Here is a 27373-nt window from a genome sequence, read left to right on the forward strand (position 1 = left end):
AATCAATCACTTCCCTGATGACGGTTTCCGACAAAAATGTACCTCCGTGAAGTTGGCCCCCCGAAGTTGTTATTTTTAAATCTAATTAATGCAATTCGTTCGAGAATTGTTTGAGAGGGTTTGAGAGTGAAGAAAAATCGTTTGAGAGTTAGTAGTTTTTCCGGAAAATTGATTTTAATTTTGGGTGTGAAGTTGGCCCCCGTATTTTCTGTCTCCTCAAAAAATGGACTTGGACGTTTAATTTTTTTTTTAATCGTTTGAGAATCGTTTGAGAGGATTTTGAGAGTAGAAAAAAACTGTTAGAGAGTTAATATTTTAATTGATATTAAATAATTATTCAATGTGCGATTTCCCCTAGGATTAGAGCACTTCCGGTGTGCGCATTGTGTGTGCGCACTGCACATGCGCAACATGTCTGCGCAGTGCGTCTGAAATCAGCAGTAGCGACCGAGATTGACGAAGAAATACAAGTTTCGAGGATGCGGATTATCGTAAATCGAACGGGTACGAGATGGACGTGGAGACGAAGCTGAGCAATTTTCTCTCAATGACACCAATGGCAAGAGAAGAATTGGATGAAACTGTTGGAAAAAGATACGAGCGTCTAAAACGGGAAACTTGACGAAATCTTTTTAACGCAGTGCAATAGAAAGTGAAATCTTTTATAGAACGCCAAAATTGATGTTTACTTGCAGATAAGGAATAATGCATTCATAATTGGAAGAAACGTAGAATGTCGATGGGCTTATAATATATGTCAGCGATGTTCCTGTTCGTCTATCCCAAGATTTCTGTGTTCTCAGATCTTGTAAATCTTGGACCGTGCTTGCAACGATCTTGCGAACGATTCATGTTCCTCGGCTAGGCGTACCATCCCTTGTCGCATTTACAAGGTAAATAAACTGTGTAGCTGTAGCTGTGTAGCTTTTGCGCAGCGAAAAAAATTGTGGGACAAAATCAATTTTCCGGAAAAACTATTAACTCTCAAACGATTTTTCTTTACTCTCAAACCCTCTCAAACGATTCTCGAACGAATTACATTAATTAGATTTAAAAATAATAACTTCGGGGGGCCAACTTCACAAAGGTGTCAACTTCTTTCAAAAGCTCTGGACAGCGACCGAGTATATCTATATATACACGATTGTGGGCCACCTTCGGTGCGTGGCCGCCTAGGTGTCACGTCGCCGCTCCAACCTAGCTGGTATCACGAAAAGCCGAGCGTTGAAGATCTCCCTACTCAACTCTGCTTGAGAGAGGGCCGTGTAAAAACGGAACGTAGTTCGCAGCAGTTCGCAGTTGACTGCGTGACGTCACGGTCGGCAGTACTGGAAGTATATTTCGGAGTACACCCAAGGAAAAAAAGAAAAAAAAAGCGGAGTTTATGCTTCTTTGTCCAGTTAGGATTCGTGGAACGATGCATAGTGGACGCGTACATTAATCCTTGGAAAGTATCGTCACGCGGGTATCAACCACGATATCAACTATTAGCTTTTCATCTAGGCTTGTAGGTCGAAGTTGCGTGTATGTGCTGCGTAAAAGTTTACCGGTAGAGTAACAAATGTATACAGTACTAGCGTGACAGTTAGGTTATCTTTTAAATGTTGTTTACTGTTCTACATTATTCGTCTAATAAACTGTAATCATGTTCGGACTAATTGTATCCGGAAGATTGGTAAGTAGCACTTTAACTTTGGAATCCAACCTTAGAAATGCTATATGTCAAATTGAAAAATCCAGCTTTGACAATTAATCGACCCTAACTTTTTATTAGTTAGAAATTTGTCATCAAAATCATCCAAAATTCTTATGAATTACGATAGCATGATTATCGGTGACGATAATAAATGACAAAATTATACTTTCAATGAAAACTTAATTTTTATAGGTACAAACAGACTTCCAACAAGTGGGCGAAACACAATATGTTATTACTATTCCCGACGCGGACAATGTTAATCATGTTGTCATATTTCTTACTGGCACAGTGCCATTTCCTGATGGATTAGGCGGAGCTGGTAAGTTGGTTAATACATCAAGTAAGGCCAATCAAAGATTCAATTAGTTGTATAATTTGATGTCACGAAAATTTGTCATTTTCAGTATACTTCAGCTGGCCAGATCCAAATGCTCCGCCAAATTGGCAGAATCTTGGATTTATCTCGAATGCAAAACCATCGGCAATCTTCAAAATTTCAAACCTCAAGAAAAACCACGAATTTGAAAATATCAATCAAACGATGTTTGGAGTTGAAAAAATTTCGCATGACGCTCAAATTGGTATATCTATTGAGCCCCTCAGTATAATAGAACAACAGAGTGCCGCTGTTGCGGAAGAAACAAGTAATGCAATGACTACATTCAGCCAGAAAATGCTAGCACACTTTTTCAACTATGTTTCAAGTTTCTCTGTGACACAGCAGCAAATGTTACCGAACCCTTCTGAAAATTTTGTACCTCTTTCTATTATGCAAAATTGGTACACTACGTTCCTACGAAGATTGGAGCAAAATCCAAATTTCTGGAAAGCTTGATCCATGTAAAAATGTTACATTATTCCAACGAATGCCTCAACTATCTGCATTTATCCTTGTGTATGAGCAATCACTACAAATCTACTTAGTATGCTTGAAGAAATTGCTGTGAGAAAAATTTCTGTAATATATAAAGTCCTATTTACTAAGTCAACAAGTTTAATAATGGTGATTTAATTGTCAACTTGATACGGATAGATTGTAATCTTGATATTGTCTCCTCCTCTAATTGTTATGCCCAACAGCAGACTTATTAGATTACACGCATACATAATTATAGGGTAAACTTTATATTCTGTACTGCTAAATGGGTTTGGAAAGCAATCGTGAAAATAGCATTCGATTTGTGTGTGTTATCATTTAGAAAGAAACATTGTAAGGATTAATTAGCTAGATCTTATCAATCAAGGGTTACGAAGAGATAATTATTCAAAAAATCTCCAGCAATGTGACCTCCGGCAATGATTATGAACATGACTTAAACATCGATTACATAATACCAATGAAACCTATTATACAGGGTGTTTCAGAATAGCAGTATCAAACAGTGCAAGGTTATAGGGATTGCCAAGATGAGAAATTTTTCGTAAATCACCCATAGTCGGCATGATCCCATTTACAGCCAGAATGATGTTGCTCCAACCACAGGTAGTTCGGACGAAATTTCTTGTCTGGACAACCCCTATAACCTCTTAGAGATTGAAATTATTGTTCTGAAACACCCTGTAGAATAAAAATAAATTCTAGAAATTTTGGTGTTTTCAATCTAATTCGACTGCTTTTATGCTTATTTTATTCACTGACCAGATGTTCATAAATGGTCTGAAAATCATTCAAATAGTCTTATGATTTAGTATAGTTGTAGCGTAAAATTCAAATCTTGATGAACAACTATGGAATCGTATTGAAATTAATCTATTTTGATCCACTCTATAGATGACTGTTTATGAAAATTTTTTTGATAATCTATAGGGATCTTTACAGTAAACAAAAAATATCCAAAAATATAAAATTTGAATAATTAGCTGGATGATAAAAAGCTTTGCATTTTTTAAAAAAAGTTCCGTTTAGATCGTTAAATGTTTGAATACACATAAATACTGAATATTTCATGTATCACTAAATTTTGTCTATGGTGGTCAATCCATTCCACTGTAATTTAAGTTACACGAAATAATTATTGAAATGTTCAGAAATTTGCCATCCCGTAATCGGAAGCGGTAGAAGCTTGGAAAGTTTAATGGATCATCTTCACCCAATACTATAATTGGACAGGTATTTTATGGCGAGCTGCTGGTATAGGTACTAGAATGAACCAAAGTATAGTTTACGTGACACACAATATAGTTCTGGTACACCTTGGTTGCTGTACACACAAAGCACGTGTGCTTGCACACATAAACCCACACATACAATACACCTTCAAAAATGCTAGGCAACAAGTGCATGTGTGATAAAAGGTGCTTTTGAGTAGAGCATTTTTTTTTTTGCGGGGTGATGTTTTTTGCGATAACACATACAACAGGCAAACCATTTACGAATTTACTATCGTACATAATTCTACAAATTCCCTATTGCGATTTCGTAGAATCCATGCCATTTCTTTATTTCTCTGTCAAATGAAAATGTGTTAATGTTTTTGTTGAAAATTGCATATAGAATGGGGTTGTTAAACCCTTTTTCACATTTGCTATATGGGGATTTAGACATTTGGTGATACACTACATATATATTTTAATAATATATTAATAATAATTCGTGTGGGTAGTGATAAAGTATACCTAGACGAAAAAATTTGAGCCGTCGATTGGCCGTCTACTTGGAAAATTCTTGACTTGGCAGCGTTTCAAAGTTATGCGAAATTTTGCTAAAATAGTAGTTCATGAAAAGGGTCCTAATTAAACTGGATTTTGCTTTGGAGTAAAAAACTATGTTTTTCTTAAAAATACAAGGTCAGAAAAGGGGAATGCCGTTTGATTCGAGTCTTTAAGTCCCATAGAGCTCCCATGAAAAAATCGTGAAAATAACTAAAAAATTGAATTATTAAAAACTTCAAAAATTTCTATAGCCACCAGATTTTCTTATATTAAGCTCAAATTTGGAGAATTGTCTTTTTTTATAACCTACTTTCTTGAAAAAAATCAGCAGCCGAATCGCTGACCCAAGCCCGCAGGCTGTGGTCGAAAAATATTGGACGTACCCATTTGGGTAAAATTTGATTTGGATTACGGGGTGCCCTGGTCGATTTTAATATTGACGTATTTATATATGTATATATAGGTATATATATTAGGGTGGTCGTTAAAAATTAAAATCTTTGCGGCGCCCGAAAAAATCCTTCCTTCTGATGAGAAACTACGGGGAAAATTTTGCTTTTGCGATTTAAACAAAAATAACACGTGCCGACGGCCAATTGAAGTTAATTTTTCGATAAAATTATGGTTTTTTTTTTTAATTTGTCTCAGTAGTTAAGTTTGGGTAAAAATCATCAAAAACGGCTTGTAGAAAATTAAATTCTCTATAATATATATATATGTAATCCAAATCAAATTTTAGCCAAATTTGTTCAGGTTCATTTCTGTTAGATTGTAGAAATGATGGATTCATGTTTGCCGTCATCGACGCAAATAACATTACTGACAGTTTTTTGTCTGTTCTTGACTTGGAATTCAAACAGTTCAGTCCATCCAGCTGTTCAGCTCCCCATTAGCAAGTATAAATTATGAAAAGAAACGTTGAAAAGTGCAAGTGCGAAAACTGTAACTATACAAAAGGAGACTATGATACCTTAAATTTCTGATGAAAGATTACCGCGAATCGTTTTTTACCCAATTGAAATAAAAGTCGTATTAAACAAAACACTGAGGATGAAATTCCATTGGTTGAAATATCTAGCTGCTAATTGTTCATCGTTGCCAATTATAGCTTTTACCGATCGAACAAAATCATCAGGTATACCACGATCTTGTATACAGTCGTTCGTCGAGATCAGTCGAGTAAAGGGATAGCACCACTCTAACGGCCGAAAAAAGGCCTAACTTTGACAATTTATTTTAGGAGTATGGAAAACGGAATAGGATTTCTTTTCCGAGGATTTATTTAACACATATAATTGGAGTGTGAAAAAAAATGTATTATCATTTTGATGCAAAATGGCGGAGATAGAGCTAATCTTTGAAATCACTTTTTTTTTTAAACTCCTTTCAGAGAGGACGGACGGATATCTCGTACAGTATGAGAGCTGGAACAAAAATTTTTATAATCTACTGGGTGTTGATGTTAACTTTGGTCAGACTTCTAGAGTGTGTAGGGGCTGTCTAAGCAAGCATTTGGAGGCAAGACTCCCATGGTTGGAAACTCATCCTAACAGCTGTGAAGGGCTTTGAAGGATTTACTACCGCGCGCTTGTTCATCGTCTGATTAATCAGACGTGATCGCTTTTGACACAATATTTTATTCCGCCGTAGATAACAGTACAAAATTCTTGTGTGAAGTCAACAAAACAATAAAATTGGTAATAAAAAATAACAAAACAATTTTCGGTGCTTATAAACAGAATCTCAAACAGTTATGGAAAACGAAAAGCTCAAGTGTGCATGGTCACAGTACGTAGAGTGGCCACCTGTGACACATAACGAATTTTACATATTCCGAATTACAAACAATTGTTTTGTAATTTTTCTCATTGTTTATCTTTTTTTCAAGCTTATGGGTTTGTTGATTTCACTCAAGAACTTTGTACTGTTGCCTGCAGCTGAATTAAAGGTTGTGTCAAAAGTAATCACATCTGATTCGTTACATTACGAATAAGTGCGGGGTATCAAATTCCTCAAAGCCCTCCACAGCCATTAGGATGAATTTCCGACCATGGTTGTCTTACCTCAAAATGCTTCCCTAGACAGCCCCTACACACCCTAGAAGTCTGTCCACAGTTAACATAAAACACGCTTTGTATACTATTGCCTATGGAACCACGTGGGGTTTTTTTTATATCGAATTTTGCAAAAATGGTGCATTTTGAAAAAATGAATCCATTATTGGCTAGAAATAAGCAGTAAATGATTGATAAAAAAAGTTAATATTAAAGTTTTTAAAATGGCTCCGCACTTCGATAGATAATGTAATTGTGAAACTACTGGCAAAATTTCAAATCGATCCATGCAATGGTGTTCAAGTAATCTGTCTTCTCAGTTTGAATAAAGTGTTTTCGAGAAAAATGCGTTTAAAGATTTAAGAGTACTCAGCGCGTACTTCGAGGCACTGTGCCAAAATTGAGAATTGAACCTTTTAAAAGAAATCTTTCGCTGCGGGACCAACAGGGTATTGTTTTTATGGACCGAAAATATTGTTAAAGCAAAAAAAATCCAAAATCTTAGAGCGGTGTTACCTATTAAGGGATCGTCTCAGTGTGACCCTCCGAAAAATCACTGATTTTCGCGAATTTTTTTTTTAATGTTCAAATAAACTAATCGGTCCGGTTTTTTTTTCATAAATAAATAGGTTTATGAAGAATACAAAATGATTTTTTTAAAGTTTATTTATTGAGTGCATCATTGTTGTATAAATTGTTGTAATTTCACGTGAAAAAAAAAGGTGCTGCACGGTTTCCACGATGACGGCCGCAATTTTGATCTGAAAAAAAAATTTCAAAAAGATTATTGATCTGTAGGAAAGTCGCTATCGCGCTATGGACGGTTTTTTTTCTTTTTTCAAATTTGACAAAATGGCGGCGGTTTGAACAAAAAGTGTCGAATGTGGCCCTTTTTTTCGACAGTTTTTCGTAAAAAAAAATAAGAAGTTTTCAAAAAAAAAAAAAAAAGCTTCCATAGCGCGATAAAGAATGACGTTTAAAATGTTCTCCCGAAATTGGAACTAGATATCTTTAAAACTCTTCCTTTGAGAGTGGAAACCGTTTTGAAAAACACCATTCTGAGAAAAACGCGTTTAAAGATTGAAGTTGGAAAAGTTTATATAAATCGTTTACTTACGATCAATCGGCGATGCCAGGTCTTGATTTTTTTCTTGGGGGTTTCTCTCGTACGTCTATCCGTGGTGGATGTCAAAAACGAACTGAAATGCTTGGACAGTTTATTCTGCAAGGTTATAGAACCTAAGCACCTTAGTACTCGCGCAGGTAGAAAACCCGTTCCCTTTCTACAAGAAACGCTGTAGCGACCGTAATAATTTGAATTTCGATTTAAAAATTTGGGAGAATGTTTAGAACAGTGTATACTATACGATAATGCAAAAAAAAAAAAAACAATTTTTTGAAAATTTCACACTGAGACGATCCCTTAAGGGTATGCAGGCGTCTAGGTCGAAATTGGTCTAGGTCGATGAAAATTAAGCAAGTTGTTTTTACTTTGAACACCTGTGTAAAATTTGAACGCGATTATCTGAACCATACCAGAGTTACATTACTTTTAATTTTTCGTGATTTGGAATTGATCCTTATGGGAAATTGTCAGGTTCAATGTAGAATCACAAAAAATTGTATATAAAATAACTCCAGTATGATTCAGACAATCGCTCCCAAATTTTACAAAGGGGGTTTAATTGAATGTAAGAACAATTTGTATAATTTCCACTGATCCTCCACGATTTCGACCAACACGCCTGTACACATGCGGAAATTGATTCTGCGACAGCTAATTTTTTTTGGCCGCAAGTTACGATGGCAATGAACACGGGACAAAAATTAGCTATCGCACAATCAATTTCCGCATGCGTACCACGGCCTTTGATACTACACTAGGACCTCGGTAATTGCAACCACGTGGGACCGGAAACGCATCACACTTGCAGAAATCGAAGGTGCGCAAGCCCCGCCCATGCTTACAATGCGCACATAGTCGCTAACAATGCCGTACTAAGTACGAGTGTCACGATTAGCGCCTTCTTGCATATAACATACATATATATATATATATATATATATATATATATATATATTGTGAGTTTTCCCGCTCCTCGGTCACTCGGAGAAAATGACCGAGAACTTACCGCGTGCACAATAATTTGGCGTCCACGATGTACCCTGGATCTAAAAACAATATCGCGAAGTTTTGTTGGGCGCCTGGCGTGATCAACACGCCTCGAAATCATTAATGCGCTATACCTCGGGCATATGCTCGATAGCTCAGTACCGCGGAGAGGGGAGGGGTAATATTTGAAGAGAGAGAGAGACACTCGAAATACACACGCTATTTAACAAAAGAAGTAAAATAAAATCTTATATTTCCCAATAGCGGTGATACAAAAACAAAAAAAATATAATCCAAAAGTCGCTCATCGCGATTCTAAAAATAAACAGAAAGTTACACGTAACCTACTCTATTTCTTACTCTACAGAGCTCGCGGCTCCTTAACTAAAATGTCACTCAACGATCACAAAATCTTCATACGCAATTCTGAATTCGCAAATTCGCCATTTCTTCTTCATGGCGATTATTGCTCGAAACCGAAACTAGAACTAATCACTCGAAACCGAAACTAAAACTAATTACTCGACGGTGCGCCGTGGGGCTACCGAACAGACGGCGTCCTCAATCTCACCCGAGATCTCACCCGACTCGGAGCTTCGACGCTACCGCGAGCTGCCGTAAATCTAAACGTGACAACATAACTTAACCGAAAGCTTATTTCCTACTTATCTCAACTAAACGAATCCGCAAACGTTACTATATTTCAAACGCAACTAAACCTCAATACTCAAACTTCTCGTCTCAACTGCTGCTCAACGCAACGGCAATCTCGACTAAACATTATCTTAACTGAACGGCAACTTAACTAAGCGCAAGCACCACTAAACTTAACTTCAACTAAACACAAGCTCAAGGTAACACAACTCAATTTACATTATCTTAACTAACGGGTACGGGACTCAATGCAGGCGCAACTAAACGTAACCTAAACGATACGCTATCGCAACGCATCCGAAATCAAACCTTCTCAAAATCCTCCAAAACGTTATCCGCTAATCCGAGCACTCCAATTCGGCACTTCCCGAACTACTCGAGAGATGACACTGCAAAACCCGATAACGCGGCTCGACCCGGTACACGGAAATTCGTTGCCAACACTCTGAATTCTCTCCCACTAAGACGACTAATCAATTCCACTGAAAAACCGCTAAACCCGCCCCTGGTGGACTGAATTAAAAATTTTATTTCAATTTAGCGCGCGAATATTTGCCTAAAAATAATTATCTTATTTGTATGTATTAAATGAACATCTATAATAGAATTTGGATCTAATTATTACTTTATAATATATGGTAATATAACATTAGCATTGGACGTCAATATACCGTTAATAAAATCGAATAAAAAAAGAAAAAACAAATGAAGTTTACTGTTATTAGAACATGAATATTTATTATTGATATAAATTGTAACATCCATAAGAAGAAAAGGAAAAAAGATTTACTTTTCATGCTGTCATCTAATGATTAAGGAATTAAAACGTGTAAAAACTGATGACCAACCATACCACTGACAAAATCTACTCACTACCAAAAGTGCATTTCTTCTACCGTCCCAGAATAAAAACAACCAGATTTAGTGGAAAAACTACTGAGTTGGCAACACTGTTCACAATTGACCTAGCGCGGTGGTAGTTCGCTCGCATGGTATTCCTATTTCCAAACTTCCGCACTGCACTACCACTGCACTAAATTTATTGTGAAGTTGTGCAGAATATGTCTATGGTCAGCTGCGATAAATGAGAAACACTGATAATAAATTAATGTTATAGAGTGGAACTCACATTTTATTTCGGACGGCAAGCAATTAGGCCAGAAAGTTAAGGCATTTATGCATTTTATTGTAGTACATAGGTCTCAAACTTTCACTCAATGTTTGTTGGTGGAGGGGTCCCCTGAATGGTTCGAAAAATTACCTAATATTCCTCTAGTGGAAGTGTTACAAATTAGGTGGCAAGTTGCTTAATATGATTTAAATAAGCGTTAGTACCCTGCATAGACATGGCGGTTACCCTAATCGTTGACTGAAGAGATATATATCCTCAGTCAACGCCCTAATAAGTTTTGCGTAACTTCATAGCTTGCACGTTAAATGGGTTTCGTCGATAAAGAAGCTTTTGGATCGGTAATGCGGCTTTTTGTAGTCCCCTGATCATCTCGGTCTCACTTACCGGCCGAGTAGTGATCACGAAAATCTGTCCAGAGGTCAAATCCCTCTTTAAATTTTTTCGTCAACAAAATGCAACGAACTTCCTCATACCTTTCATACATGTCAACATACAGCTGACACCGTAACCGATCAGCTTCCCTTATCAGTTGTTTGGTCAAGTATGTACGTTTGCTCCGCAAATACATATTATAGTAGAACCAGTTAGTCTCAAGACTTTAAGACGCGAACATTTACCTGTCATTACCTGACCTACTTGACCTACTTTCACCTAATTTATTTTTGCCGGGTGCAGTATTCCTTGGTTTAGAATTTACTCAATACGCACCGAGAACCCTTTTATGTAGTATAGTCGTTACAATATGTTAAATATGTATTACGTTACATAGTATGTAAGAACTACTTATTCGAATACTATGGATGAAATTTTAGTATAAAATTTTAAAATGTGACATGACAAGTTTTGCAGCTATGTGGAACAGCTAAACGCTTCACATCTAGGTATTGTAGCATATAGTAATTATTAGGATTAACAGTCAACATTTTCCTATCAATTGTTATTCGAACATGATAAAACTTGCTAGTTTTTCCAGATCAATTAATGAGCTGCAGCTCAAATTGTATAACCTTCAATGATCTTTCATGTTGATGATATCACAATATTTTAGACACAATCATATTCACAATTGACTGCCAGTCTTAAGCCAAAATCTTCGCACGCTCCTCGTAATGTTGGTATTTGTAATTTATAAGTGGGCAAAATTACCACAGCATTTTGGAGTATTTATTGGGTATTTTGGTTCATACTTATAAGTTGTGTGCAAAGTAATACCATTTTATAATACAGTAATTCATAAAGATATCAGTACAGTAATATGCTAAATTATAGTACTATAACCGAAAGGAGACAGACATGTCTTATTCAATTGTTACTGGTGAAAAAAGAAAATAAGGATGGAATTTGTGTATGTATATTTTGCTTTCAAATACCATAAAATACAAACACAATTTTATAACGAATTATAGCGAATTGCTCAGAATTATAATTCGGAAATGAGTTTGAAATAAAAAGAAAAAATGGTATCAATTAAGTAAACAAAGCTTAACTACACTGGGACCTCATTGATAATTGGACGTATAAAATACAATGTGTTTAATAGTTTTTAATAGAGAATGCTCCAACAGTGGTAACGATAAATCTTACAATTCCGATACACGTGTATATAAATTGAATAAAGTACTCAAAGTACAAAAAACATATCAGTTAGTATTTAAAGATTGTCATATTTTGCTACAGTTTTTTGTTATGGATAAAAAGGCATGAGAGGCAAAGATTGAATACAAAATAATAATACTTTGCTAAGATTTATTTGAAAAAAAAAAAAAAAAAAAATAACCAAGGGATATACGTGATTAATTAGAAAATTATTCAAAGGTAAATGTTGAGCCACTAATGTTTAAATAACAAAAGTCTGAGCATTTAATCGAGATTTTGTTATCTACTGTTGCCATTATATACACACACACGCACACACACACACACACATACATATATATATGTGTTATATATACATATCGCATGTGTATGTGTATAGTTAAAACTGTTACTTTCATAAAAAAAAACAACGTTTTACGTTTTTCCGTTATAACTGCTGTCAGTGGGAATTAACTACAGTCGTTAGAATAATTAATGATATATACACATATAATCAATCCTCAACCAGTTACCAAAAAATTACAAAAAATTGTCAAGTTAAGTTACGGTAAAAATAATTTTAAACAAAGACATAAAACAAAAGAAAAAAAAATTGTAAAATGGTAAAACAAAAATAAAATAAATTAGTTTAGAATTGAGGAGCTATTACATAAAAATTAACGACGTTGAACTTCTTCTATCGCATGCTGTAAAGCATCGGCAATATTTTGAAATACAGGTACACCTTCGCGAGTCGCATAGTCTGATAAATACATTCTTCCTCGATTATAGTCCTTAATAGCTTGCTGAGTTAGCTAGAAGAGAAAAATGCAAAGTACATTGGTACATCTCTCCACTGAATTTATTTATTTATAGATGAAGAGTGATGAACTATACCTTTTCTCCAGAAATTGTACAATCATCAGGAAGACTCTGAATGCATAAAACAAGTTTTGAGCGGAGTCCTATGAAATGAGCTGCCAAGGCCATTATAGATATGCCCCTCGAATGGGGCGGAACAATTAGTAAAATTAAACGTGATGCTTTCATATGTTGTAATTGTTGAGATAATATCCTCACATCATATTCATTTAAATCTGCTTTGTACACAGATAAATCCATCGATCTAAACACAATGTGAACCAGAAAATTAATATTCAACAAAACTCTTGACCTTTAGAGATATTTGCCCAAAATTAAACCAAATATAACTTAAAATACTCACTTTATCAGAGGTGCAGCCGTTGAGTTTAACCAGAATATATCTTTCCCAGTTACACCAACAAATATGTCTCGATTTTCTGACTCTGGTATTAAAGTGCTAGGCCAGCCTGTAACGAAAACTTTATAAATCTCATTTTCCCATTCCTTGTTCCTTGGTATATACATGCAGATATATAATAATTTGATTCTAGATCAAGTAAATATGGGACGTTTGCTTGAATATCCACTATTTTTTTCATTTATATATTTACATATTTATAATATATTTAACCAATTGAAGATTGAAGAAAGAAGGAAAATAGACTACAAAACGAAAAATCGTATAATACAACATTACAATCCTATACATTTATAGCAATGAATAGAAAAGATTTAAATTTCATGTTGTCACAATCTTAATTTATTGAGATTCATTCAATGATAAAACAAATAGTTATAATAAGCTAATCAATTTAGCAGGGCTGACATCGTAGTGGCATAAAATTGCGCACCTGTAGTTATATTTCGAAATTGCATAAAAGGAGAATTTGAATTTATAAGTATTATTTTCTTGTCGCAAAAACATTGCACATTTTCTCATACATATATAATTAGTAAAACCATTATAACCCAGACTCTAGGGGGATATATGACTCGAATCAAACTAGTCGTGAACTGATTTCCAATTTGGCAAAAAAGAACTACTACCAATGTCAAATGGTCTAATATACATGAAATGTGAATATAGGGTTTGCAGAGACTGAAATTCACTCGACAATTGATGGTATATTAAACATATTTCGAGAAATGGAAATACCTCAGTTTCAAAACTCAAATTTAAAAGAGAACAATCAAGTTTACGATTGAAATATAATAACGATATTTATACGTATATATTAAGGATGAATCGGTCAGACTGTCTGGATCAAAAGTTAGGAAAAGAGGAAAAACTGTTAAAGAGATTTTCAGCAATGCTATTTGCGCCAATGATAGTGAATATGAAATGAAACAACATTCTTATTAAGTAACAGAAATGAATCTGGCCAAATCCAAATAACATAAGCTCAAATATCAACAATTTGAGAAAACATTTTACAATTAGACCGTACAAAAGAATCAAACTTTAGTGTTCTTTTCAAAGTTCTGATGTTTTTGGGCCCACTTTGCTCACTGACTAAATATTCACAAATTGTCTGAAAAACATATGAATAAAACAAGCATGAAAACATTAGAATCAGACAAAAAACGCACTGCAATTTAATCATTTTGAACGTTCTAACTATACAATCTTTTTTCAAATTGTAATATCATGCACTCAGGTTGTGTTATTCAAATTTGCTCAGATAAATTTTTTTTACTGAGGAGGTATTCGGTTTCATTCATTTTCATCATCATTGCAGCAAGTAACATCGCCAGACTTTTTGAACGTTTCTTCCGTCTGCTCACCAGCCAATTGATCCTCAAACGTAATTTTTGTGAAATATTTCAAAGAGCTCATTCGCTATTGCTTGTGATTATATGGATTATCAAGGATCCACATTACCAGTTAGCAGAAGACTGTTTGAACAGGAAATACCTATAAAGTTGTTAAAAGGGCGAATGATAGCTCTGTGGAGGAACTTTGAAGCCTTCTTATAAAATATACTCCAAACTGAAGGTATCTCACTTTCACTGGCAACGCTGTTATTTTTTAATTTCCAAGCCCATTCAGTTGCAACGGCACAGAATTGTTCAAAATTGATTTGATATTCAGCCGGATCATCTCTTGTCGAAAAATTCGCTATCAATGTCTCATATACATCTGCAACATTAAAATTAGCAGTTAGGTGGGAATAATCGTTTAAAAATTTGAACTTAACTCATTCATTTGAACTTCGAAATAGTTTCCATAAAACGATGACATTTTTTTGATGGAATATTCTTGAACGTGGTTTTAACTCGATGCATTAAGACAGGGCTGCCTTTTTTTGGGCAACTCTAGGTGTATTATCTGGAATTTTTATGAAATTTTTTTCCGTTGTATATTGCAATGAAACTCGGTAAATATTTTTATTGATATTATTACATGATGCAGGAATTCTGTTTTGTCACACGATATTGAATGCTTTAGGGTGGTGCAAGCTGCGCTGTAGGACTGCTGCTTTGCGACCTGGACTATGATCATGGCTCTTTTAATGACCTGAAAAAGAATATGCAGACATACTTGTAACCAGAAGACTAGTCTCCATTGTCTAACTACGGCCGTTTTTTTTTTTTTTTTTACATTCGACAAAATGGTGGCACAATTTCGAAGACTTTCAAATATTTTATTACTTTGTTTAACTTCTAATTTCCCTATAAATTGTAATTTTCAAATCTGAAAGTCGTCTGTAGTCCGAACAATAGATACTAGTTTTTTGATTACAAATATGCTTGGATTTTCTTTTTCATCTCAATAGAACATTCACAATTGTGGTCCAGGTCGTAAAGCAGCAGTCCTACAGCGCAACTTGCACTAATTTAAGGATTCAATATTGTGTGACAAAAACATTTCTGGATCATGGAATAATATGAATAAAAATATTCATTGAGTTTCATTGTAACAAACACAAAAAAAAAATTTTTTTTAAAAAGGGGCCTCTATCCTTAAATACAAATAAGCACTTATTCCGATGATTATCATCTCTCACATTCTGTTTATATACATATATTACCTGAATTGTGTATAGCATTGAGCGAATCTGCAACTGATACATTACTTTTTGTATTAGACTGTAATGCAATCCATGCCTGAAAATTATTGGTCATATTATAATACCAAACAGTTATTAAAAACGATTGCATACTTACTTCGCCCAAGCTTACTGTTCCCGTGTTATTAACATCCATAGACCTAAATATCTCATTCAATTTTCTGAAAAACAATTTTATCATCATCAGAATCTAACGATCTAGACAACGCGAACGAATTTACACTTATTCAGTTTCTCACAATACCTGAAACCCCAAAATCGACTCGAACGATTCATATCACAACACACGAAACGTCAAACCTTCGGCTACTAGCAGACTCGCGAAACTAACTTTCTCAGCATACCGTGTGACAAAAATATAGTTACTGAATCTTCGAAGTACTAGAACGATATTAGAAGGAAAAGAATTGACAATTTCCAAACGGATAATCATTAACATCAATATCATCAACTCCTTTCTTTTGATAACATTACTACTTTTAGCGATTTTGGGCACAGTTTCTGAATGACAAGATTCAGAAAAGCAAATGAAAATTGAAACTGAGCCTTAAATCTTGCCCAATTTACACATGTTTAATAGATACATACATGAGGTCAGTTCCCAACCGAAGTGGCCTAATTCCATCTTCAACATTTAAGTCCTGTACATTAATAGCATCACGGAGTATCTGCAATCACAGCAATTGCACGTAGTTATTCTCATGGTTTTAAATTTGGTAACAACAGAGTCAGAATAGAAGAGAAGTTTTGCTACGTTTTTTGGAGAAGATCGGAAGTATTAGAACTGTAAATTTCGTGTACTAAAGTACCATAGCATCCCAGATTAGTGGATATACGACTAATATCCAACTGAAGGTAGTAAAATTGGACCAAAATGAATTACAAGTATACATTCGACATCCGGGTAAAATATAAAACACCTGAACCCATTAGGCAAAGCTTTTGACATTGCTCGATTGCACAAAAATACTGCCATCACTGCTCATCCTTTCACGATGTTAAATACATTGATAGCGATGCATAATAAGAGATGATCGCGGAACGTAACAAGGATTTGAATCTTTAGTACCAAACAGAGTCAAGGAAAGCCGATGTTTTTTGTGACTTTTTTTCTCAGACAGTGAAGACATCTACGCAGCCAAAAAGCTATTATGTTACGCACTAAGCTACATACAGAATATAATTAGAAGACCATCTAAAATTTCATAATAAAGTAGTTAACTTTTTGTCTAGGCCATGATTGAACTCTTTGTAAAATAGCTACATGTTTGATAGTTACGATTAGTTGGGTAGTTATACACTTAAATTTTCATTTGACTGTCAGAAATTTACCGGAGCATCTATGATATACCTATATTCACAAAATAAAATCTCATTCAGAACAGAATTCGTCTTCAATAATTGTAATATACAGTATTAGGTATTTGAATGATGATGTAATTGACATTGAGCATTGAATAACATTTACAAAAAATACTTCATCGCAATAATTGAGTCATGACGCGAATGTATGCCATTACGAAATTTCCAATTCAAGTGTTTTTCAGTATTTCCTAATGAACTGATTCAAGTTTTTGATATTTCTAACAGTCCAGGTTAAAAGCTTGATACGATTTACTAATGTGCGTTCTATGTTCACGTAATGCGTCACTTAGACAATGCTTTTTACGGATTAACAATGAGGTAGTTTGCAATTCGAGCAGTTACCTTAGATGTACAATTGAGAGCAATCGATATATTCCCAAATATTGGTATTCTTTGCCGTTCCACGAGATTTTGAAGTACTAGTAGCCCATTCATCAAGTCATAGTATTCTCTGGAATAAGAAAAACCCTTAAGTAGAATCTATTGCATGTTATAATAAACGAAGAGAATGATCGTAACTCTAATTGTAAAATTAAAGGATAGATGGGGCCATATTGCCTCGATCAAAAGTTAGGAGAAGAAAAAAGAAGAAACCGTTCAACTAATATCCAACAATCTTATCTGTGCCAATGATGGTGAAAATAAATGAAATAGCATTTCTACTATGGAATAGAAATGATTCTGAGCAAATTCGAGTATCATAAGCCAGGACCAACAATCTGAGAAAATGTTTCATCATTTGAATATTCAAAATGATTGACATTTCGTGTCTTTGATTCCATTCTGATGTTTTTCGACTTGTTTTGCTTCCTCTAGAAATCGATAGAAATGGCTTCGAAAAATCGTAGAAATAGTTGTCTCCAGAATGAATAAATATATTTTTTTGACACAGTACAACAGATTTTAGTCAATAATTACATTTGCATTTTAAAACAGTACTATAAAAAGATTGTTTGAGGGTTTTTCAAACATTTTTTAGCGATCTGCTCAGTGAGTAAAATGAGCCCAAGATCATTATAATTGGTTCAAAAAGACCAGAGGTGAAATATTTCAAATGTTCAAATTATAAAACCGTTTCTTGAATTGCTATATCTTAAATGTCATTATCCAAATTTTCCCAGTCACTTCTAATACATCTTAGGATGTTGTTTGAATGGTTGTCACTAGGGTGGTCCTTAGATTAAACTTTGCAAATTTTGTTCAGGCTAGCCCCTAACCTGTTTTTATAAATAAATGAAAGTCTCTTTCAAAGAATAGTTCGCCATCTCAAACGTAAACCACAAACCTATGCAAAATGCAGAGAGGGTGAAATTTGGCATTTAATATGAATACTTTTTTTTTTAACTTGACTTTCAGCACACATTTTATCGCACTACCAACTATTTGCATAAAAATCTATAACCATGGGAAATTAGTAAGCATTGACACTACTATTTGATAAAATATCAGCATCGTCCAGAGAGCATTTTCAAGTTGTATACCATTATCAACCTAAGAAAAAATTCACGCTCTAATGGTGTACAACTGATATAGTTCTCTATAGACTATGCTGTTATTTTTGTCAAAAAGTAGGATCAATACTCACTAATTTCTCACAGCCACAGATTTTTTCGCAAACATTTAGTGTCGCGATAAAATATATACTGGAAGTGAATTAAAAACGCATATATTTTAAATGGCGAAATTTATCCCCATTGCAAGCACAGTTCAGAACTGAGTTCTGTTAGTTATGGTATGAAAGAGATTTTCATTTATTTATTCGAAACAGATTTAACGGGCGGCCCAATCAGAAGTAAAAATAGTCTATTTTAGAAACTACCCTAGTGGGCACCATACTTGGTGCAGATGATACGGCTAGAAATTTATAAACGCATTTCCTTTTTTCCCAGCTTTTGAGTCATATGTTACGGCCCGTTTATCCGTAAATACCAGTTTGTTCTCTTACTATATAAAGGCCTTTCATTTATAACTGCATATACTTACTGCATCGAAACATTTTCTCCAAGTATGCTTTGATCAGGTCGATAAGGATAAATAACAAGTATTAAGGAATTGCTGCGCGTAGCTGCCAATTGAGCTGCTTCTATAATACCTGCAGTGTTGCGTGTTTGGTTGTCTATAACAAATAGTAAGACCCTTGCTGCCTGTTTAGCTTCATATTCCTGAGCTATCAGTTCTGGTCCCCACTGTGAAACTTGCTGCAAAATTCATTTCCTCGTTACAAAAATTTGCAATCGTCGTACCGAGGAAAGGAAATCAGAGAAACAATATCCAATTACTCACGGGATTATAATATGTGATTCCAAGTCTTTGGAGTGTTGGTATCGCCACGTCTGACCTCCAAGTTGTGGGGTTACAAGATCCACCCAAAAATACCTCACTTGCCATTCTCTCTAGGGACAAGCATTCATAGAAAATGTATCACAGATACCAATGCACATTGTCAGAATCCAACGGCAAAGAAATATATTGTAGAAATAATGGTATGAAAGTTATTCTTACTCTGTTACTCACTTGAATTGGTTTTAAAATTAATATCCTTTCCATCACAATGCACTGAAAGATTGGCGCTCATAGGAACAGGTACTCTGCAATTTAAGAAATACTTAACAATATGACAAACTGTTTAACAAAAAAGTGAAGCCTCAATTTGTTGGCTTACATACTTTTTCAAAGCTAACAGTAGTGAACAGTTTCATTTTATCAAATCATATTTATCTTTCATTATTTCAAAGATTTTTTACAAGGATAAAACAGCTTTTGCAAAAAACCTTTTTTGTCTGTTTGAAGTTTATGTGGATACAATATATTTGTTATTGAAAAAACAAACTTTTAGCTGCATATAAAGTTTCTTTCAATTCGCTCAGTTTTCAAGCTTCTAATCACGACGTGTTTGACATTTAGACGCACATTGTTGCTTAAATGCATTTCACTGTTACTTTCCGATATAATGATTTGCTTCCATCTCTTTAAAACTTGAGAGTTTAATAGCTCGCGAATTGCGAGAGACTGTGTGAGTTGACTTGTATGAATTATTTTAGTAAAATTATGTAATATTAATGTAATCAAACTTATGTCACAGCTATTTCGATTTAATTTATAACGTAGTAGCTTTTAATGAATATGTTGATGTGTTAATACAACATAGTTTTCAATTAGCACATACCAGATACATACAAGCAGAAATTGATTTCCATGGATACAAAGCAATGTTAGTATATTAATCAACAAGACCAACTAAAAAGCATTGAATGATTCATTTTGCCAGATTTTTATTATTTTCAGCCTTTGCACTTTCGGCATGTATCATGCCACTCAAAGTACAGAAGCACAACGCTATTGCGACTTTAATTTTGACGATTAAAAGGAAAAATGGTGCAGACTCGATATTAATCCATGAAACAATAATGACATAACATGACAATTGGTTTCTGAGGTAAATTTGTTGTAGTTGGTTAAACAGTTCTGCTGTTGCTATCAGCTTCACATCTAATCAATGATACATTGTTAAATCAATATTACAGCCAACCATGTGTATTATTCAGTGAGAATTATCTTCAATACTTATGTCAATCATATTTTGAACAGTTGAAACGATAATTTTTCCATAGTTGGTAACGATTTTTCTACGAGTCACAAAGATTTTATTTCCGTCATACAGCATTTTTCCTCTGTTTCAAAACTAAACAGTAACGGCGTACAGGAAGAAATTTGATAAGAGAATATAGATAATCAATGTCTATTATCTACAACAGCCGCACACCGTCACAATGGCGTGCGAGAAAAACGCCATATGCATAATTTGAAAGTGAAACATGATCACGCCCTATGTTCGTACTGAATTTCCAATTTCATCATTTGTTCATTTTTTTCCCCTGTTTTCCAGTGCATTGTGCAAGTTATCAGATGCTTCCAGATGAGTTCAATTTGTTTGCGGCAATTGGCTTTGGCTTTTGACGAATAGTTGTTAGTTCGACATGTTACTAAGATAAACCCTTAACTTTTAACAGTAATTTTGTTATTTTTTCCAAGTATTGGTAAACGTACTTCCAAATGTCAAATCCTTTTGCAATGAAAAACAGCACACCACGTTTCAACATCATTAACATATATGAGTATCCTTTGTAACAATTATGTTCATTTACAATAGATCTTTAAATACTCTTCCCTGGAACAAACAAAGTAAACTGTCATCTAATTTAATTTGTGTTTTTTTTTCTCTCGTAATTGAAAACAGAATATTTTAAAAAAGAATACGAGTACTCCAATTCTCTTGTTATGAAGATGAAGTTAGTAGCCGGAGTTAGCAGCCAAACGTGTTAAACTGCGTGGAAATAGAAAACTACAGTTCAGTTTTGTCTTGATAATTCTATAAAAGTATTGGGTTTCAAGATATTTTACAAAATTTTGATTTTCTGACTTCATTACCTTATTCGAATGAACATTAGAACGTTTGGCTGCTAATTCTGAGTGCTAGCTTCATCTTTGTTCTTCAGTTTCATTTATCATATTCTAAACTATTTCTCTTTTCAGGCAACGATCTACAGTTAATTACTGTGTGCATACCTTTAAATTTGATACTTACTTACCCTCGTTCGCATAAGCGCTCAAGTTCTGTAGCAAATATGCAAAATTCTCCAAACATTATACAAGTGACAGAACTTATTTCAAAACATTCTTCAGCGCAATGCAGCATCTCGTGCAGCTGCGACCGACTTGGAAACAACTGCATCACGTAAGGGTAAATTATCTGAAACATTGAAAGAAAATTAATAAATAAAATACATTTTCGAGCAGAAACATCGATCGGGTCACAAATGCTTGAGATTGATGGTAAGAAGTTGATAATCAAGATCGAAAGAAAAGTTTATATAAATTACGTGAGTTTTTTTGAACCGAGTCGAAGAAAACGATAATACGAATATTGAATGTCATGAAACAAAATGTTGTCGTTCATCGGAGCGAGGGGTGGAAAAGAAAGCAGTCTTGATCTAACATCGGCTTGAGATTGAACTGAGAACGTACTGGCCGAAGAATAGAAACAAAAGGTGAAAAATCGAAGGTAGGAAAAACTAACCTTGGTAATGTTTGATCATCAATAAACGTCCACTCGTAAAGGAAATATGTGGCAGCTGTCATTGGAAAGGTAACAAATGACGACTGCATTTGATGTACAGTAATAACGTTGTATTTGTAAGATGTAAATATTAAAAATAATAACGATTGATAGTGAGAAAAACGAAAATAAACAAACAAACGGATGACTATTGTAAAATTGTGTGCGTGTGTGTATGCTGGCGTTAAAAAGAACGTTAGACGGTTGTAGTGGTGGCGGTAGTGGTGGTGGTGGTGGTGGTGATGATGATGGTATTGGTCATACTTATTTATACACTGTTATATTTAAAGTAAAACACGTCCGAGTTGTTTAAATACTGGCTGAAATTATCGAGGGATACATTGACGAGGGGGAGGGGGATGGCACAAGCGGGGGGGGGTTTAACTTTGTACAACTGTTCCGCGTGTTTTGGAACAAACGATATTAAACCAGGAATATCGGTCTATTCGGAAATTCACAATCGAAGCCCGCGTCGTCAAAATAATACCGATCACCACCGTATGACGATTTTTTTTTCTTTGCTTTATTCCGCCAGTAAATAAATGTTATTAACGAAAGTACCAGAAGTTGGCGCTACCGTAAAATGTAGCGTGCATGCAGCACCAGCAGCAGCAGCAGCAGCAGCCAGCTAGGCTAGCGGGCATGAAACAAGGTTGACATGTTTAAATATAAATGCGTCTGCTGCCAGCGTCGAAGTTGTACACGATTGATAATTCAATATCGGACAGGATTTTTTAATGAACAATACGCGATGCATCATGGGTGAACCGACAGAATCCATTCCTAATACTGCACGAAGTAAATAACACCAATCTAACAGTCACGGTAATGCGTATAATATTGTAATCAGATTTTCTCGGTAGATATTCCAACTTAAGAATGACGTAAACCTCCAACAATGAACCGTGATGTCACACATCGAAGTTCACACAGGCTGCTGTACCATTCTATCCATGCATATTATACGTACGTACGTGTGCGTAGTAAAGAGAACGTGAATGGTTTTTGATCAAATATGGTATGAGAGTTGAATGGAAATTTCAACCAAACTCAATCCTATAATCATTGTAACTGTCAAATCACAACACACTTTGAGTAATTGTTCACCACGATTCACATATCTTGTTGCACAAATAATCTATGATTGAAATTTTTCTACACGCGCTCAAGGCACGCAGCAGAACCGCGAGAACGAAAAATTAGAAAATCTCGAGTGCGTACAACCAGCGGATACTTTCGACTTATACGCCTCGGTATATATTAATTTCTTCCCACGCGATTATTACTTTTTACGCCACTCGCCAATCGAATTTCAATTATATACACGCACAGGTATCCGCATACACACAATATATACGTATCATGTACACACATATATAATGTTATATATATCCGCGTTTATAGTTATTATTACAACACTAAAATAATTTATGCAGATTATTATACCAGTTTTGCAATCGGATTTGTTTTAGTCACCATATATTACATTATTAAAATACACTCACACACATACACACACGTATATAATATAAAGTAGGCTGTCACATACAGATCACACTAAAGAAAGTATAGCGGTTTTGAATATGCTTATGAAAATATGGATTATCGTTATTTTTATTATTATTGTTGTTGTTGTACACACATGCGACGAAAACGTACCAATTTCTGTCTCTCGACGATTTAAATATGATTACTGATTTAATCCACGACAAATATATGTAATTTTTTTCTTTCAATCATCACGCGAAAAAATACGAGAGCACTTCGCTTCATTTAATGTCGATACCTTTGATCCTGAGCCTCACGTCTACTTACCCGAAGCCGTATTAACGCTAGTATAAATTACGAACGATGATCCGTTTTCTAATTATAATAGGTAATAATAGTTTGTAATAACAGATCTCCAGATAAGTAACAGCAATTTCTGGTCACATTTCAAAGAAGGAAAACGAAAATATTAATCAGTGAGAACGAAAAAATTCCAACTGTTTTATCATTTGTTCGTGTGGCTGTAAAACACACGGGAGGTTGAGACTTGGTATACTACTATTTTTCATTACTTCGGTAATTAATTATATCGTATGTGTTCTCAGCAGTTGCTCAATTTGAATTAAACGTCATGAAGGGATATCTGCGCAATAATGGCAGCCAACAATTACGTGATTCTCTACCTCACCAATGAGCTGTCGAAGCACGTCATCTCTCTCTTTGGAAGCTTCCTTGAAAATTACGCAGATATAAATTACGTGTGTGTAATTGAAGAGGGTTTTATTGAGGCTTTGATATGGTTCCTCGAACTCTGTGAGGAACTTTGTGAGGGTCTAAGAAAAAAGAAATAAACAAAGAAAAACTCGTACGTAGTTTTTATCATACGAGACCAGGAAAACCAATAATTCACACAATGTATGTAATTCAATTCCGTAAATATAATCTTGATTTTAAATAAATTTTCTCCAAATCTTCCTTGAATACGTCAAGTGGAGGACATTTTTTTTCACAAACGAAAAAGAATTAAGCAATTTCAACGAGTGGATAGAAACCGTTGGAAATGTGTATACTTCAACACGTGCCAAATAAACTTATTTTACAAACTTGTTCAATTGAGATTATCAACATCACATTGACGGACATTCTCTTCAGCAGTTGAATCTCGGATTTATGCATCTAGAGCCTATGGAAAACAATATCAATCAATTATAACGAAGATATACATGAAAGGATATTGAAATCCAGGTGTGGCTTTTGGCGCAGGAATCGGAGTTAGCATGCGATGAGGCCCGTAATCATTGATAATCGAAAGATAGATCAGACAGGGGACATTCACGGACAAATTGAGAAGTTTTTTTTCGGCTGGAGAATTCTATACGAGATTTGCTTTCTAATCCAAAATTCGATTGGTCTATAATGCAGTGAATGGTTCATAAAAGGTCATACGCACCTATTTGAACCTCATAATTTCAAATACCGAGAAAATGACTTCGTTTTAACTAATTTACATCTAAAAATTGGGGACTATTCTTTACTTTTTCATACCTCCTAGTCCGATGGTAGAGTTTTGCATATTTAGACAAAAACAATTGTAGAGTTAAAGAGTTACAAATGAATCTTGAACTGAAATTTAGAACAAGACGTAGAGGTATACGTTAAATTACACCGGCCCACAAAAAAAAAAAAAGTGTTCTGTACATTTGAACAGACCTACCTACCTTTATGTATTTTGGCGCGCTGAATCTGAATCTGAGGTCTGTTTCGTCCGTACAGCCTCAAAATTTTGAGAAAAGTGCAAGAAACCGTAAAAAATGCAAAAAACTGCAGTTTTGGTGATAATAAATATTTCTACATATAAATCATACAAGTTTTACATGTGATACGATCTGCTGAGTATAAATCTGAAGTTTATTTTGCCCGTAGGCCTTTAAAAATATAAATAAATTGCAAAAAATTCTTAAAAATTGCTATAAATAGTATTTACAGTAGTAAAAAAATTGATTAAACATGATTAAATTTATTTCTCACATATTGTGATGCACAAATTTACCAAAAATCGTTCAAAAAAGCATAGAAAGATAAGGTAAGGAATGAGCTTTATCGATATCAAGGGAAGTGGAATGTCAACATGATGGCAGATTTTTGCTGGACGCTAAAGAGAGAAGTAACGAAGGACAATAAAAAAGAAAAGAGAAACCCGTTACGTAGGTCATTTGAAGATAAAAGAGTTCGACACAAACGAAGAACAGCTTGAAATCGATAAAGCTCGTTCCTTACCTTATCTTTCTATGCTTTTTTGAACGATTTTTGATAAATTTCTGACTGATTCACATAAAAAGATTTTTTTTTGGATTTAGTGCATCACAATATGTGAGAAATAAATTTAATCATGTTTAATCAATTTTTTTACGACTGTAAATATAATTTATAGCAATTTTTAAGGATTTTTTGCAATTTATTTATATTTTTATGGGCCTGTAGGCGAAATAAACTTCAGATTTATAGTCAGCGGATCGAATCACATGTAAAACTTGTATGACTTATATGTAGAAATTTTTGTTATCATATAAAACTGCAATTTTTTGCATTTCTTACGGTTTTTTGCACTTTTCTCAAAATTTTGAGGGTGTATGGACCAAACAGACCTCAGATTCGGATTCAGCGCGTGAAAATACGTAAAGGTAGGTGGGTCTGTTCAAATTTACAGACCACTTTTTTTTTCTGGGCCGGTGTTATTAAAGTACAACAATAACAAAATCGTTTCGGGTTAATGTCGACTACAGTAACAGCTTATTGCCATGAAAAATGAAACTGAAGTTAAAGTCTTACCATATCCGCATATACAAAGTGACCGAGGACTACTGCCTCATAGACTATCCAATATGTATTCCTCGTGAAAATCTGCGATTGCAACATTTTATGTTTCTCATATGAAATTTGTTGCTTACAAATTATAAACATTTGAAATCGGCCCAACTAGCAGCATCGAATAGCTCGAACAGAACAAGAAGAGAACTGGCCGAGCGCTATTTGATCTTCATGCGCTCGGGAGCTGTACTTTAAAATTAAAATTAATTAAAAAAAAAAGAAATTATAACAAACCAAAACAAAAAAAGTACTTGGCGCGACTGTTAATTTATACATTATTAATTTATAAACTTCACTTCATATTAAGGCAGTCGCGCTAAGTACTTTTTTTTGTTTTTGTTTTGTTTTGTTATAATTTATTTTTTTTTAATTACTTTTAATTTTACAATTTTTATTTTTATTTCATTTTATTTTCTATTATACATTTTATATCTATTATTTTGTGGTTTAGAGAAAAAGCTGAACTCGGTAAGTACTTTTTATTTTTTTGAATACATTTTTTACATTTTTTACATCGAGAAAGATGTTTGCGTTTTGAAATTGAACCACCTCAGCTCAATAATTACTATATGATTGAAAAAATGAATGACGGTAAATCAGCAAACCACATGTGCTTGGCGACACGTGCTTCAGATGTTATCAATTTATTTCACAACTTTTTGCAAAGGATATGTAGAAGACTATATACTTTATTATATGAGAGTGGACTTGATTCAAATTTT

The 27373-nt window shown here is 34.4% G+C and overlaps 2 protein-coding genes and 1 long non-coding RNA gene across 11 annotated transcripts; 2 read left to right on the plus strand and 1 right to left on the minus strand.

Moving 5' to 3' along the window:
- The first annotated feature begins 1534 nt into the window (after window positions 1–1534).
- LOC124299303 (protein OPI10 homolog) lies at window positions 1535–2870 on the plus strand. The gene is made up of 3 exons (XM_046752441.1): window positions 1535–1675; window positions 1889–2018; window positions 2104–2870. Exons 1-3 carry the CDS (start codon window positions 1646–1648, stop codon window positions 2532–2534), a joined length of 591 nt encoding a protein of 196 aa, XP_046608397.1. The 5' UTR covers window positions 1535–1645; the 3' UTR covers window positions 2535–2870.
- An 8769-nt stretch (window positions 2871–11639) lies between these two features.
- On the minus strand, window positions 11640–23006 carry LOC124299281 (uncharacterized). 9 transcript variants are annotated; one of them, XM_046752386.1, is made up of 14 exons: window positions 22873–22967; window positions 22257–22311; window positions 21769–21929; window positions 19694–19767; window positions 19463–19572; window positions 19163–19377; window positions 17522–17630; window positions 16403–16482; window positions 15912–15975; window positions 15776–15851; window positions 14626–14883; window positions 13105–13210; window positions 12777–13005; window positions 11640–12694 (listed from the first exon to the last, which is right to left on the minus strand). In XM_046752386.1, the coding sequence occupies exons 3-14, from the start codon at window positions 21909–21911 to the stop codon at window positions 12557–12559; spliced, it is 1602 nt and encodes a 533-aa protein (XP_046608342.1). In that variant the 5' UTR covers window positions 21912–21929; window positions 22257–22311; window positions 22873–22967; the 3' UTR covers window positions 11640–12556. The 9 variants fall into 9 exon arrangements, with proteins under 9 accessions (XP_046608342.1, XP_046608348.1, XP_046608343.1 ...); XM_046752392.1 differs by lacking the exon at window positions 22873–22967 and having other exon boundaries at window positions 14626–14658; window positions 14749–14883; window positions 22257–22526; XM_046752387.1 differs by lacking the exon at window positions 22257–22311 and having other exon boundaries at window positions 22873–23006.
- On the plus strand, window positions 22953–24881 carry LOC124299310 (uncharacterized). The gene is made up of 2 exons (XR_006906975.1): window positions 22953–23093; window positions 23159–24881. It is a non-coding gene; the product is annotated as an uncharacterized LOC124299310 (long non-coding RNA).
- The last annotated feature ends 2492 nt before the right edge of the window (window positions 24882–27373 follow it).

The sequence above is a fragment of the Neodiprion virginianus genome, chromosome 2, assembly GCF_021901495.1.
Source record: "Neodiprion virginianus isolate iyNeoVirg1 chromosome 2, iyNeoVirg1.1, whole genome shotgun sequence".
Taxonomy (NCBI): domain Eukaryota; kingdom Metazoa; phylum Arthropoda; class Insecta; order Hymenoptera; family Diprionidae; genus Neodiprion; species Neodiprion virginianus.

What these genes read in the sequence shown, in the direction of transcription:
- LOC124299303 (XM_046752441.1), top strand. Translation starts at nt 1,646, where the DNA reads ATGTTCGGACTAATTGTATCCGGAAGATTG. An exon ending in TAATTGTATCCGGAAGATTG is followed by an intron (nt 1,676 to 1,888) that starts GTAAGTAGCACT and finishes TAATTTTTATAG; the next exon opens with GTACAAACAGACTTCCAACA. An exon ending in TGATGGATTAGGCGGAGCTG is followed by an intron (nt 2,019 to 2,103) that starts GTAAGTTGGTTA and finishes TGTCATTTTCAG; the next exon opens with TATACTTCAGCTGGCCAGAT.
- LOC124299281 (XM_046752387.1), bottom strand. Translation starts at nt 21,911, where the DNA reads ATGCAGTTGTTTCCAAGTCGGTCGCAGCTGCACGAGATGCTGCATTGC. An exon ending in TAATTTTAAAACCAATTCAA is followed by an intron (nt 19,573 to 19,693) that starts GTGAGTAACAGA and finishes GCTTGTCCCTAG; the next exon opens with AGAGAATGGCAAGTGAGGTA. An exon ending in GTACAATTTCTGGAGAAAAG is followed by an intron (nt 12,695 to 12,776) that starts GTATAGTTCATC and finishes TTTCTCTTCTAG; the next exon opens with CTAACTCAGCAAGCTATTAA.